Source organism: Parus major, chromosome 1 (assembly GCF_001522545.3).
Source record: "Parus major isolate Abel chromosome 1, Parus_major1.1, whole genome shotgun sequence".
In the NCBI taxonomy this organism is placed as follows: Eukaryota; Metazoa; Chordata; class Aves; order Passeriformes; family Paridae; genus Parus; species Parus major.
In genome coordinates, this window is record NC_031768.1 from 25,972,953 (window position 1) to 25,988,688 (window position 15,736).

Here is a 15,736-nt window from a genome sequence, read left to right on the forward strand (position 1 = left end):
GACACTGAGTGTGTGCACTTGTTTCTGATGCTTGCCTCTGAGATCCAGAACACTGAATTTCATATAATATAAAATTTTCTATCTAACTTTCAGTTAAAGTTAAATAGAAAAACTAAAAGTTTTTCTATTTAACTTTAACTGAAAGTTAGATAGAAAAACTAAAAGTGTGTGTGTAGATTAGAAAGTTTTCTTAAGTCACTGGGTGAAAAAGCTAAAGTTTAGAGTTTAAAATAGTTTAGAAAGCAGAAGACAAGATGGAGGATTTAGAATGTTCTTTTCCTTCTTTCTTCTTCATGTTCTTTTTCTAGAGGTTTTTGGGTAATAGTAAGTGATTGGTTAGAAAATGCTGTAGTGCAGCACACAGGTGATGGGTCATTGGGTCATTAAGAAAAATAATAGATGTGTCTATTGTTAATTGGATAAGAATGAGTATAAAGATAAAAGAACTGAGTAGTTCAGGGCCATTTTGAGCCATCAAAGCCCAAAGTGAGCCACATGGGCAGGATGAATTAAACTTGTGCAGAAAGTCTGGAGAGACCTGCCAAGTTTTGTGATAACATCCTAATAAACACGAGAAACAAGATCCATAACAGGCTTTGGAGTTTTTGTCCTGACCCTGAGAACTGTGATAAACGGGACTCCCCATGAGGGAATATCCCCAAGGAGCTCAGCTCAGAGGAGACTGAGAAATCCAGGAGTGGAAAGAAATGCAGAAGAAGCACAGCAGCAGAATCAAGAGAGAAAAAAGAAACAAAAAGAATTTTAAACAAGTTACACCAACCACAGCCCTATACAATGGATGTAAATCCTCTGTATAAGGTGACTTGGACATACAGAAAATCAGAATGAAGCTCTGTTTTTCTGTTTTAATTAGCATCTGCTTCTCAGCTGGTCCATGTCAAGCCTCACAGCCAAGAAGGAAATACTCCAGCATCTGGAGACAGACAGCTAGCCACTGCACAAAACATCCAGTCTCTGGCAAACGTAGCTGAAAGCAGCCTGTGCCACCAGCATGCAGCTCCTGCCAGCCCCCATGTCTGCCCAGGGGAAAGGCAAAATATGCTGACAATTTTGGGGTGTTGCAGGGGAGGAGCTGGCTGAGAAATGCTCTACTCCCAGGTCCAAGTGTTGGCACAAATCTCAGGCAAACATTTCTTAATAAGGGATATCTGCAGGCCATGCATCACGTGAAAAAACAGAGCAAACAAAAAGAGATCAGCTGATCCGTGCAGAGCACTGGGAGAAATCCACACAGCCAGCGTGATTTATGCTTCCTCTTCCAGGATGTGTCCTGGGGAAGTGCTCCATGGCCACATGTCACAGCCTCCCCAGTGCCAGCTGGGCACTTCTCTGGCAAACTCCCTGGGCTCACACAGTCCTGCCAGGGGTGGCTGGTAGTCTGTAGGGAGCAGGATCTGCTCCTTCCAGGAGAGCTGCCAGCAGCCATCCCCCATGCCATGGGAGGTCACTGACACCAGGAGGGGCTGTGGAGGTCAGGGTTTGATTAAGGCGTGCCAGGGAAGAGGTCTGAATGTGTGCTGCTCAAGAGGGGGCATGGAAGGAAGCTGTGGAGAAAACTTCTCCCGGTCCAGCTGAGGTCCAGATCCCTCCCCAGATCAGGTCTGAGCAGCTCCCAAGACACAGGTGCCTGTTCAGCACTGCTCCTTCTCTCCTGTCTTGTCCAGCCTTGGAGGCAGCCCAGCTTCTCTGGTGCCTGGACACCAGGACAGAAACGGAGGTGGTTTGCCAGCAGCTCCCTGTTAAGGACTCCACACTGTTGATAAACCCACCTGATCCCTGCACACAAAACAGTAAGGCACAAGGGATACTTTCTGTGCCTTAAGGATGTGCTCGAGAGTTGTTCTTGGTCAGACAGTAGAGGAGCTCTGAAGAAGTCTCAAAAGATTCAGGACTCACAAGACTGATCAAATATAGCAGTATTCTTGTTCTGCTAGTGCTTGCAAAAAGAGTAGGATGATGTACCCACTTTCAAATTTAGGAATGCCAGTATCCTTCACATTGTTTATAATTCTTTTTTTTCAGAACACAAATCCTTTGGGCCAGCTTTAATGTGGTGTGGATGGGGATGTAGTGTATGAATGCTGTAAGGCCCTCTGGCCTTGGCTTTTCTTCCCAGCCACCCCAGAAATGACCACAGGGCCACCTGTACCTCTCTGATCCACAGCACAGGAATCACTTGTGGCACTGGAGACTTAAATTACAGTAATTTTCCAGAGTGAGTTTAACAATAAGGATGTACAGGTCACCCAGTCAAGTGCATTTCCCTTTGCACTTTGGAAAAGAGGACAGAACAGCAAATCAGGGGGCCAGAGATTGTTACAAATTAGAACAATATCCCACACATGCAACATAAAAAGCATGAAGTAAACCAAAAGCAATGACCAGGAAATCCATTGCTGTTTTGGTGCTCTGGAACTACGTGGTACCACATGAGGATTGTCACTCTCCTTGTTCTGACACAGGAGGATTTACCTTTCTCATCTCTGCCAGGCAGGAACATTGTTTTATCTGGCATCCAGTACCCAGCTGAAAGCACTGTGGAATCGCCATGCAAGGTTTGAACCAAGCTGCTCGTGTTCTGCCAGCCCAGGTCTGTTCGGGAGGGCGCACTGGGTCCTGGAGCAGCCCCAGCTTTGTGCCTGACGGGTGTGGTCCTGTCCCACCACAGGAGGCAAAGGAAAACCAGCCCAGTTTAAGCCCTCAGAGCATGTTCTGGAGAGTCGATGGGAACCCATGACGGGCTCACACCCCAGCTGGGTCCGTGTGTGGCAGCAGCAGCGCCAGCAGCGCACAGGGGCAGTGCTGCTGTCCCAGGAAAGCGCTCCGAGCCTCCCCTGCTCGGGATCAGCGCTGAGCGGCACGGCCCGGGCAGGACCCTGGGCTGTGGGACGGGTCCTGCAGCAGATCCTGCACCCCCATCTAGCGGCCTCAGCCGTCCCTGTGGCACCAAAGGAAGGAGGGAAAACCCCGTGAGGACATAGGGGACTTGCAAGAAAATCACCAGCTGCACAAGGGGGGTGAGTAAAGAGTGACAACACACATCAAAGCAGCTGGGATTCCCTCCTGGCACCTTGGCTGTGCTTCATCTCACCAGCTTCAGACGTCTGTACTGTAAGAGATCATGCCAGGTTCTTTGCAGTCTACTGAATGGAACTGAACATTTTTAAGGTTTGATTAATTTCATCCTAAAGTAGACATTCTAAAATGTGTTGTGAATCACACTTTAGAGAGGCCTCTCTCTTTCCCCTGACTACTGGAGGATGAGTAACTCATTGAAATGCCAGCATCCACATATTGGATGCAGATATCCATGGTGGATATCTGCAACTGAGAGGCAGATCCTATATTCTTTGTCTTATAACGTCTTATTGAATTAATTTAAATACAAATCTTGCTTCTCACGGATGTCCCAAGAGATTTGAGATTTCTTGGTTAAGAATCAGTCTAACAGGGCTGTCAGAGTTGTGTGTGAACATATTCAGCAGAACATTATTCCCCATCTCCTGCAAAAGAAAACTCACTTTTGGTTTATGCCATTTCAAAGCCCCTAATGTCTGGTTTTGAACATTCAGCCCCTGTCACACACAAATACTCAGAGGAGTGAAATTTTACAGGCAAGGATGCTGGCAGAGTTGCCTTTGGCATGTAAATACTTCTCTTTGCATCCCATTATCTCTAAGCAGCACTGATATTCTTGGGAGAATTAAACTTCCCAGAGAGCTCACCAGCTTTGTTCTTCCTCTGGTGCAGCATTGTATCACTGCCCAAGTGACCTCCTGGACTGAGTGAAGTGCCAAAGACAAAGGCACTATCAGGAGCAGTCCTGAGGGGCAGGTGGGATAAGGGGTCCCATAGAGGTCCCTTCCACACTGAGTCTTTTGGTGATGACAACCAGCACTAGGGCAATGGTGAACACAACATCTGAGACACCAGAAGGGGAAACAGGCTGGGCCTGCACCTGGGACAAGAGGAAGGTGCGGGTAAGCAGGGTCTGTCTCCATCTATTCTGTCCAGGCACCAGGTGAGGAGAAGAAATTGGGATAGTTTTGGAGGGGCAGGGCCAAGGAAGGAAGGAAGGCAAAAGTTGTGCCAACCTTGCCTGCAGAGCTTGGGGAGACTCCCAGCAGCCCTGTCCTGCAGCACCCATATGCAGGGAGTCAGGGAAGTGCCCCACTCTCCTCCTTGCTGGCCCCAGGCAGCTGCAGGTGTTCCATGCACATGTGGCTCCATGGTGACTCACAGGGTTTTCAGCTCTGAAGGAACACAACAGAAAACAACAGCTCTCTTTCACAGCAGGAATTCCTTGGGCAGGAGAAACACAAAGAGGAAATTGATTACTTGACAGCTTGATTAAGAGAGCATCATTCAGCTTTGGGAGAGCAATGAACAAAACCAGTTCTGATTCTTCTACTTTAGGCTGCCCATACCCTCCTGCTCTTGTTTTACATTGACTGTGTCAGGTCTCACCTTAAGAACTGAGCAGCCCCTTAAACACCAGAGCACTTGGCCTTTTCCAGCTGTTCCTGTTCCATCAGGAAAATGGATCTTGCCTTCCCATGAGGAATTTCATACCTTTCTCAATGAGACTGATAGTATCTGCCCAGGCCTGCCAGTATATTCATCCCCTTTCCTGTAGTCACAACTTCTAAATAAAGCAAAAGCACCAGCCATCTCTGACACCAAAATAGCTTGGGAACCAGCTACACTTTGGTGAGACTCAATGCTAAGTCCTCTCAAAGGGCTCTACAAACTATGAGGGTTTTTTGCTTACCCTCTTCCTGCATCTTTGACAGAAATTATACCAAGGTAACTTCTCTGAAATGAAAAAGAATGACAATATTCAAACAAAGGAGATCGAGGCCCAGATCTCTAGTGGGAAAACCAGCCTGCCTTTGCTGCCTCTCAGTCTTCACCACGCCAACTCGAGTCAGCAAAGGGCTTGTGGGGAGGGTGCCAGAGCAGCTGTCACACATTCTCTTTGGTGGTAAAGCTCCCCAGGTGGCTTGTCCTCATCTCATCAGCTGTGCTGATGCAAGTTATTTATTAGACTGCTGTAAACCTGGTTAGATAAAAGGTCCAGGTTTTTCCAAAATCTCCTCCTAACAACTCCCAATTATTTCACTGATTCAATTTCATCAGTGCAATCAACGGCATACAGGAACACAGCCAGGGCAGGCAGAAGAATCTCTTGAAGGGGGCCTTACCACAAGAGGAGACACCACTGAGCTGTTCTCACAATGATGTGGCACAGTGGGATGTGAAGTATTTGCATCTCCAGACACCACAGATGAATCTGTCTATTTTTAAAGTTGCTTTTCTCAGCTGTGATCCTCTCTAGTCATACACTGTCACGGCTGCCAAAAAGATAGCTTCTATAGAGAAGTAGGAATTCTAGCTAAGCTGAAACTCAGAAAAACTTGCCAAAGAAAGTAAAACACAAAACAGGGTAGCCCTCCTTTTTTTTTTTTTTTTTTTTTTGTGCAGTTTGTATTTTCCTCAAGTATTTCTTTCTTCACCTTTAAGTCATAATTCACTTGTATTCCCATCATCAGGTTTCTCTACACAAACAGAACGACTACAGCTCTAGCTTCCAACCCCAAAGAAATAAATGGCTAAGTTTATCCAAAGTATAGTTCTTAGTCAATTAAATGTACAAATTCATACCTTCAGTACATGATGGCAATCCTGTGCACTGCTGTCATCTCTATCAAAACTTACTCATCTGCCTCTAAGTCCGTATCTAGTAATACTTTTGTTATAGCCTCAAGTAAACAATAAAATATGTACTTCCTTTTGACAGCTTTAGGACAGAACAATGCAATTGTGACAGAGGCTAAAGATGATGAATGAATTTAGTAAAAGTAAGTCAGACACCACACAGACCCCACACTTTTAGAGAGAATTTGCTCTCAACACTAACCAGACCAATGTCATCTAGGGCATGCTTTTGGTTAAGATACAGCATAGCAATGTTTTTAAACTAGTAAAAAGCCAGTTTCTGTTTTGACCATTTCAACCCTCCTTACATCTAGCCCATGATGCTGGTGAGCCTTTTGTTTAGTCAAGATTTCCACATTATTTTTGCAGGCAAACCTACTAATACCAGGCAACTTTGTGGTTGAAAGTAACAGCTTTGCTGAAAAACAGTTAACCTGATGATGTTAAATTTTCAGGTAAATCAGAGGCTCAAATGGAGTAGCAGAAGAAAAATAAGGATTGAAATGAAAAGACACATGTAATTTGTTCACAAGTTAGGAGGGCTGTTTTTTATCCTCAAGATTAATCTCCTAGGATCCTGTTTTATTTTAGGAATCCAGAACAATTGATTCATGATGACTCTTTGCAATCTTATCTTTGACAGATCATATCCAGAATCTTATCCATATAGGAATACAGCGCTTCTGTCTTAAAACTTCCTCCGTTCCTCAGTACCCACTAGAGCTTTGGAATAATTTATTTACCATTTAATGGCAGTAGCCCAAGAGCCAGAAGGAAATGCTGTCTTCAGTCAGCCCTGCTAGCCCAGCTGCAATGCACCCACAGGAGGTGGCTCATGGGAAGATGCTGTTCTGTGTCTCCAAGCACCACCCACCGTCAGTCCTTACACCACGTCCCTCCTGCAGCACCCATTTACTGGACCTAATAATGGGGCTGGCAGGGTTCACACATTCTCCTGCTATCCAGGTGAGCTTCTCACACAGACCTTTAAAAACGTGAAACAGCACAGAGTATTGCAGAAAGAGGATGGGAATCACATCGAAGGTCAGGTGCCTCAGACAGCTGTCTCACACAGCCAGCTGTCTTCTGTATCTGGGTCCTGTCCCCACATCAGTCCTGCCCTAGCACATTGCGTCAGCAAGGGAGAAAACAGGCACAGGGCAGCAGGAGTCCAGGAGAGAACAGCCCAACTTCTAATTATCTTTTCTATCAAAAATGATTTTGGTGCTTTTCAACCTCAGAGAGAGCAGAGAAGAAAACTGACCTGAAATGCTTACTTATGCCTATGCTTTTTTTTTTTTCCCCCTAGTTTTTTCATTCCAGACACAAGGGATGCTGTCCCAAGTTTCCCAATCAAGCTATCTCTCTTGTGGGAAGGATTTCTGAGAGTTTCTGAAGATAGCATTGGAAACATATGCTGCAGACAGACAGGAGACAGAGACTAAGCAAGTACTGGAAGCCCAATTTTAACACAACCCCCTCACCAAACACATAATGTTACGCTGTAAGAAAAGCAGATTGCAAAGACTTCCCATTGACTTAAGCTAAGATATGTTAGTAGAAGAAAATTATTGTATACACTGGATGAGACTGAGTAAAAAGAGACAGAGCTGGAAATGGTATTACACTAATTCTGCATTTAACTCTCCTCATTTCTTAGAAATCTTGTGTCTGTTTCCTACCTTCATTTTATTTAAAATTTTGTTTTCAGAACAAGACTTACAGTTCCTCAGCAAAACGCCACATTTACACAATTGTGGTCGAGTTCACCTTCACAAGGACACTGGTGATGTGTCTTCCACCATCAGTTTGGTTTTTGTTCCTGGATGTGGTTTATCTGTTAAACCGCTACTGTCACTCAGCTCGAGCGCGCCTGCAGCAGCTCATCCCCAGATGCTTCTTGGAAGCTCACACCTGGGTTCTGCGAGAGACACTCACTACAGCAGTGGGAGTTACCTCCAACATAAACTGAGTGAACATGCCCTGAATGCCGGGGTCAGCAGCTTTCCATCCTGTGGGGGGCCACTGCCCAGCCTCCCTGGAAACACTCCCCAAGAGAACCAGCGTGTGCAGCTTGTCACACATCTCAGAGCCAGATTCCGTGCACATGATTATCCAGAGAGGACTGGTAAACTCCAGGAGTATGACTAGCACAGACCTTAGCAAGTCCAAGGTTTTGTCACAGAACATGTCCTAATCAGAAGGGTGGTGGTTCCATAGGCCTGTGAGCCAATCCTTAGGCATGCAGGGTGCCGAGGGCTCAGCTCGTTCCTCCTGTCCTTTCAACATCGTCTCAGCTCAGTTACTGTGCAGTAACACAAGGAATCAGTTCAAGATGCTGACCTAGCTGAGCAAGCTTCCTTTGCTAAGGTAGTTTATGGCTGGCTCAGACGCTCAGTTTGGTTCACTGCAGAGTCCCATGGCTGCAATGCTGACAATAAAAAGGGTGGGTGAGGATGAGACTAGGCAGGTAACACTCACAAGGATCTCCATCCATGGCCCCACTCCGAGAAGATGCTGTGCCAAGAGGCATGCTGGTGGCCACCGTGAATTTAAAAGGACTCCAGACATGGACACAGTTTTCAGAAATAAACCATTTCTTTTAATTGGCAAGTAGAACACACATTACAAGTCATTAGTATTTTATAAACAATATTAAGTTACAAATACATGTTAAAAATTGCAGTTCATGGCAGCTAAAAGCTTGGAGTCCTAAATGCATCTTTGCAATGCTTCATTACTTCCCTTTCCCCAGTCTGCTGGGTGAAGATGAATAAAAGATCATTTATCATCTACTAGAAGGTGGTCTACTATATATTTGAACAAAACCAAAACTTAATTTCTAAGATCACTAACAAACAGAGGCATTCAAAATACTTTAGCCATCTTAAATCATGTCAGATGCAATGAGGACACAGTTAAGAATTATTCTTTAACACTTGAACACAGACATCTTCACATTAAACTGATCAATGCTTTCTGATCCAACTCAGCTTAAAATCTGTACTAGCTTCTACCCCACAGAGGCCTAACATCCATCATGCAGGCTTCCAAGCCATCACAGCTAGATGTTTGTATATCAGACCCTTACACAGAGAAAAATTATGGTGTACAACTAAACAGCATACATAAATATGCATTGAGTATTTAGAAGATCTTTATTCCTCTCCTTTTGTTGGTATTAGTGAGATACATAGCTCATTCCATTTTTACTACACTCATAGTATTAACAAGTTATCATTATGCATGTTAATATACTAAATATCATTTAACAAGTCTCTTTTAAAAAGTATTTAAAAACATTTTTTGGAAAAGTAGAAATCTATTTTCCAGAAAAGCAAGTGGTACTAGGATAGCATGGACTCCAGTGCATAAACATCCTTTCAGAGAAAACCCATCTTGACGGCTTTTGTGCCTGGGAATCCGCATGTCTCGGCTGCCTGATTCATACTCTTATTTGTCCTTCTCACTGTGGTGATAAAAGACCATCAAAATCAGCTTACCTTGCCTTTCAGTTGGCAGACTTTCAAAGATTACCATTCACTGGACTGTGTAAGAGACACGTAGCTTTGACATGAGTTCATTTCTTTCATACTCATATTTATGAGAGTCAGTTTTATTATACTGCTGAGATCGCATCTTCAAATCCAAAGTCTGCTGAATGTGCCTGGAGAAATGACTTCGTATCTCAAAAATATCAAGAGTACCATTCAGATTTGAATTTCTATTAAAAACTGTGCACAGTTAGCAAAAATTACACTGCTGTAAAAACAAAAGGCCTGCTCCTTGGCCTGCTCAGAATACAAGCTACAATGTAGATGATTACGCCAGAGGGATTTTTCTCTGCTTCTTTTCTAAATGCAGGCATTAAAAGTAAAGTGTTACTAAGCTTTTCCTAAGAGAGCACGCAGGGGGTGTGGCATAATATACATTAATCAGGAACAAAAAACAGTAACAAACAACAATTCTAGAAAATGCTGCATATTAGCAGCATGCTTGGTTTCCAAAACACAAGGAATTGCATGGGAGTTGTCAAGATGAAGTCCACACACCTTGATCATTGAACTGATCACTAGATTCCAAGAAACCAAAGCAAATTTAAAAATACACATGACAACTGCCTAGAAGGCAGGGTTTTATCATCTGTCAATAACCAGATGAATAAAGTGCACAGCAACTATTATAACAGTTTCTTGAAAAGAGAATACGTTTACCAAGTCTCAAAGTTTGTAAGCTTGACACTTATCCATACATTTTGCTACATGTGTGGCTTCCCTTTTGTTTGCTATTTAGCATCACTATTCAACCCTTCAGCACTGTCCTGTGATTTCCTTTGCACTTCATATGGAATGTGCTGAGATCTCTGACTGTTGCCTGATGTATGTCTGGAAGCTCTTGTCACCAATGGGATGTTCTCTAAAAGAAAAAAAAGAAACCAGTACTGTACATAGAACTTTCTGTCAGAACATGAAAATGGAACATACAAAAAATTTTCCCTAAATTTGATTTTCAAAGTTGTAATTTTAATGTTAACACTACATTTTACTTGAGCTAGAGCTGACTGAATTGAACCTCTTTTTTGTCAGCCATATGCAGAATGCTTTAAGTGTACACAAAACACAGCCATGTGGCTGTCTCAGTTTTTCCATTTTTAAAACAACACTCCAAGATAAGCTGGTAAACACACGTATCTTCTGCTATTAACTCCTCAGCTCACCAGCATGGGTTCAAAATTTAAAACCACTATAACAAAATCACATTTAAATTTTATGAATGAAACTGCACTAAAAAGAAGCATTAAAAAATTCCTTTCAGTGCTTTAAAATATTGTGATATAAATCCTAAGTCACGGTGTTACTCTGTATGTATTTACAGGACCTTTTGTTGACAAAATATCATGAAAACCAGAACATAAGCAAGGGAAATACCATCTTCCAGGACCACTCTTGTTGGACAATCCATTGTACTTACTGGCTTCCATACTTTGTCTTCTTAAATTTATCTCTCTTATACTGAGCATGCTCCTGCTCTAAAGTTCCAACACCTTCAATAATCAGCTTTAGTGTTTTATATGTCTCCTTAGGGTCATCAATTATGAACGTGGAATACTCTTCCTCTTCAGGTCCATCATACACAGATTTGCTCCCACAGGCCTCTGGAGAAGAAACATAAAGTACAGGAACAGATATCAGGCAGGGGGGGAAAAGCAAGACAAGCAGACTAAAAATACTGAGTCTGGGCTTCATACCATGAGTCTTGGTTCACTTCTGTGTGACCACCACAGAACTGTGGCTGACATCCACAGCAGAAGTTCCCTGTCCTTTTGCTGGGCTGTTGGGAGGCCGAGAAGCTGTCCCATGCCCCCACTCCCTCCTCCTTGTCTTGTACAGAAAGGGCAGCAAGCCTGGCAGCTGCTCCTGGTTTGGTGGGAAGCTGTCCTTTGCTTCACAGGCAATGCTTTAATCTCAAAAGCCACTCTCTGCACCCCATGCAGACAATCTGGAAACTCTCACACAGCGTAAAAGTACTGCCTCTGCCACTGTGCTGCAGGGTTGGCCTGCACAGAATCAAGTATTCACTTGTTGGGACAGGTTCCATCCCCAGGCATCAAGTACAGGCTGAATTTGAAAACATTACAGGTTGAAGTAGTCATGTTTTACCATATTACCCATAAAAGATTTATACAATAAGCATAATCAGAATATGCCACAACTACTGCCAGGCTGCCTGCTTTATGACATACCCAAAGTTATACTTCTGTACCTTCTGATGTTACCAGTGAGCCTTCCTGACTAGGAGATCTGGACACTGACTACACATGAACATCCACATATTTCCCACGTGATCTACTCCCGCACTGTAGCAGAGTGCATTAGAAGGGGAAAGAAAGGGAAAGAGTATTTTACTTTGTCTCTCCTTCTAGCTTTACTGCTGTCCCAGTCTCGGCTTTCAAATCCCCTTCCCTTGCTGCACTGTCTGTGCCAGACCTGCGTCCTTTTCCCCAACACCGAAATCCGATGCTGGCATTGGCAGCGAGGATTCGGAACAGGGGAAAGCTGGGCACCAGTTCAGACAGCTCGGAAGTGGTGAGGATCTTGAGTTTGCAATTGCACAGCAGCCAGGGACAGATTAAAGTGCTTTCCAGTCTGTGTGTTTGACACCACTGGCTTATCTCATATTATAAAATAAAGTCCTATTTAAAGATCAGTGCCACAGTGAAGGCTTCCCCGCCACTCCCTGAGCTAAACTGGGATTTCAAGTCTGGCACTGTGTACACCGGATACTTCTCTTGGCATGCCTACTAGTACCAACTTCCTCTGCTGTCTCTTCTTTCTTTTATCCTTGCCATCACATCTCTGCTTCCCTCAGCTTCTGAAAGTTTCCCAGCCAAAACTCCACTTTTCAGCATTTCACAGGCAGCCACAGGTAATTTGACTGGGTAATTCTGAAAGAGACTTTCCAAAGAAGCCGTTTGTATCCAGCCGGTTCTTAGGATCTGAATCAGGGAATGTGCGTGCACATGACTTCTGGTAACACAAAACCATATTCCACTGAAACCTCAACTTTGCTGGTGCTCCTTGTCAGGATCAGAAACCTCTGGTTCAGTGCTGCCTCTGATTTGTCAATTCAGAGCATCCAAGCAAGGCTCTGTGGCTATGCTATTTTAAGACGATGTGGTTAAGACCGTATTTCAAACAACTGTTATTACGCAAAGAACTTTTTACAGACCATGAGACTGCACCAAAAATAATACACATAACTGCCTCAAGACAGCAGAAGGGAAAACAAGTGGAATAAAACCCACTATGTTCTAGGATGTGATTTGCAAGGCTGGTAGAGCCAGAATATCCAACTTTTCACAGGTATTTTTGCCTTGGTAAGTGAATTGGAGATGAAATGATCTTTAATACTCACCTTGCATTTTCTCCAATTTTGGCATATACAGGTTGAAAAGAGAGTAGATGCGCTCAGTTTCTCTATCTCCATCTATATCCAGTTGTATATTTGCTGGCAGGCCTCTGGAAGAGAGGTGAAAGTTATATGCTAAACCCTGTGTTATGGCACATAAAGCACTTAGCAAGGAAAACCAAGTTTTGAAAACAAACTTTGAGTGAGCTCTCATGAAAACAAAAAGATTTTGTGTAACAGAGCTCAAAACCTTCCATTTTTTTCCCAAAAGAAGAAGTTCAAATTTCTTTATGCCTCTATTTATCCAGCACACTTTCACTGACTTGAAAGAGAAGTATCCAGACATTTTGGTGAATTAGTCAGCTACAACCAGATGGAGGAGCCAAAGCACTGAACTTCCAACTATGCAGGTCTTATATTGTGAGCTTAACTACCATTACAGTCTTGTTAAGTCTCTCAGTTTAGATGAAAATTACTTCCTACAAACCAGACAGTACATCTTCATTTAAGAGAGAGCATGAGTATCCCCTTGAAAAGATCAGTTTAGAATTAAATCTATCAGCAGATGAATGCTTCAGGAACTTACAAACAGTATATTGAAGGGATTTCAAATGTTTTTATTAATGACAGATGATCAAAACCATAGTATTTTTAATCCCACGGTCAACTCCTATTACCATCTCTAACTCTTAGAAGAGTCAACATTTTGATCAAGACATGCAGAATCAGGAATACCAACAGGTGGCCTTTGAACACCTGTACACCTGGCAAACCTTGGTTATGTGTGCACCCGCAAGTCACCCTGCAGAGACACACGTACCCATGGCAGCAGCTACACCCATGGCATGTAAAAACCCTTACCCTGTGCAGGGTGTGCAGCCAGGGGTGTTATCTGCAGTAGCTTTACAGCAAAGCCAGTGGCCATTGAGATAGGCTGAGGGATGGTAAACCGTGAGGCGCTTCTTGTTGCACTGGCTAACTTTGGTGAGGATATCAATCCAGTCCTTGGCCTCCACACAATTATTTGCTTGGATATACAGGACTCTCCTTTCAGGCTGGATCACCTGGAACATCTGCAAATAAACCACAGAATAAAGCACCAGAATGACTCAGTGAACCTAAGACTAGCCACAAAGTGAAAATTTATTGCAGGAAAAGAAAACAGTATACTAAAAGAATAGACCAATAAATACATTTTAGCACAAATCCAAGCAGCAAATGTGCCCTTAAAAGAATAAGACCTTTCACCTGGTACAAGAAGTAAGATATCATTCCTGCAGGAGATGATTTACAAATAGATAATATCAACTTGCTGCTTGGGTCTCAACAAGATTGGTTGTCAGCCTCAGGGAAGCAATTTTAGTAATGCTCAAACTCCAAGTTTTGGAAGGCTGACAGAGGAACCCAGTGCAGGCCTGAAAGGAAACGTCCATCAACAGGAAGCAGAAAAGAAAAAAAAGGGAGTTTGGAACCAGCCTTAGTGACAACTTTGCTTTAATACTGCCATTTCTCTAGTCCTTTTAATAGCTGCTTCAGCATGACCCTTGCCTTTTAATAATTTCCATGCTTCTGTACCCAACTATATCTTCTATTAGAATCACAGAAATACTGTTTCTCTTTGACTGACATCAGGTGGTTTAAATAATTTCACATTAATTCTGTGTTACAGCTTGACCACTGAAAATCTAAAGCTCTTCTGCCTGTTCAAAACAGCTTACAACTTAAAAGAGTATTTATTTTCCTCTTCTTGAAGAAGGAAATTTTTGATGCACAGCCTAACTGCTTAATTACACTGATATTCCTAAGTTCAAGTTAGTGATCCTAGTTGAAAATTTTGGAAAGGTAAATTTCCTTCATTTCCTCTAGCTTCTGCAAATACTTAATTTTAATGCATTTTCTTCTCTTTTTCAGGTATGCCTAAATTGTCTTTCTCCCCTCTACTTCTTCATTTGATTATTCAAATTATTAAGACATTACATTGCCCGTATCATATGGAATACAATTTTTTAAACAGCAGTTTCCTTGTGCTGCTTTAAAAAGGAAACCAGAGGAGTTCACACAAACACACACAAAAAAAGAAGCCCAACAAAAAACATACAAACCAACCAAGCAATAACAGCAAACCAGACCAAACAAAATTGAAATTTGCCTTTGTTTGTTCCATGGAGATGACACATTGCCTTGAATTCTGCACCCAGCTGGTTAGGAGGATGTTGCAGGGATGTGACACTTTTAGATGTGCATCATTTCAAACAGCAAAGGGAAAACTCAAGCAATCATTTCCCTGGATTTAGTATCCCTATTGGTATCAGGCAATAATTAGAAAGGCACAATACACCATGGAATTGTAGGAGCTGCTTGGTGCGGTAAGTCCAACTGTGCCAACGACACACCAGAGACTTCTTTCAATAAAACTCTTCAGGGCATGACTGGCAATTTGAGTTTGGGAAACAGGGATGGAAGGAAGAAAAAGTAAGACAGGAGCGTGCAGTTCAACCCTCTATTAACAGAGAGCTACAAGGAAAAGAATTTTAATGTCCTGCTGGGTAAATGGAGCCTCCTGCATTGCAACAAAGGAACACTTAAGGAGTATGGCTTTGTGTAAGGGGATACCAACCAAAGTGATCCAACATATGGCAACAGTTACTGAGGAGCCCACAACTAAGCCAAGAATTTCAAGTGGCTGCAAGACCTTTACACTACCAAAACCACCAAACAACACAGAAGACCCAAAGAGTATTTAAAGCCACCCTCACATTCCCAAAACTGTGCTTAAGAACAATAAAGGCAACTGGCCTTACTGCCAGACAGGCAGATTTAACATGAGTGACAAAGACACACTTGGTGCAGTTCAGAGTACTGAGAACATTTATACAAAATGTGAATTTTTATCACACAAGCGCCCACAAGGGAATATCCATTGCAAATATATCTGCTGGGGTGTTCTGAGAATTCTGATCTTGCTGAAGTAATCTATTTATGTATGGCAAGAAAAACAGTAATACATTAGCACAAGGAGGTGGTAACACTATTTTCTCCTGTTTATGGAAAGACTGAATATTATTTCCTGGAATGGGTGTAGTCACCT

General features: G+C 42.9%; 1 protein-coding gene across 3 annotated transcripts in view; it reads right to left on the bottom strand.

Annotated features, from left to right (window-relative positions):
• Positions 1 to 8,318: 8,318 nt before the first annotated feature.
• Positions 8,319 to 15,736, bottom strand: part of RASA3 (RAS p21 protein activator 3) — a 128,470-nt gene continuing 121,052 nt past the window's right edge. For all 3 annotated transcript variants that reach the window (XM_033513158.1, XM_015640084.3, XM_033513160.1), the window contains 4 exons: positions 13,510 to 13,721; positions 12,655 to 12,758; positions 10,711 to 10,894; positions 8,319 to 10,155 (listed from right to left, as the gene is read on the bottom strand). In XM_033513158.1, the coding sequence (XP_033369049.1) occupies positions 10,080 to 10,155; positions 10,711 to 10,894; positions 12,655 to 12,758; positions 13,510 to 13,721 (576 nt within the window). In that variant the 3' untranslated portion in view covers positions 8,319 to 10,079. The remainder of the gene's footprint in view (positions 10,156 to 10,710; positions 10,895 to 12,654; positions 12,759 to 13,509; positions 13,722 to 15,736) is intronic.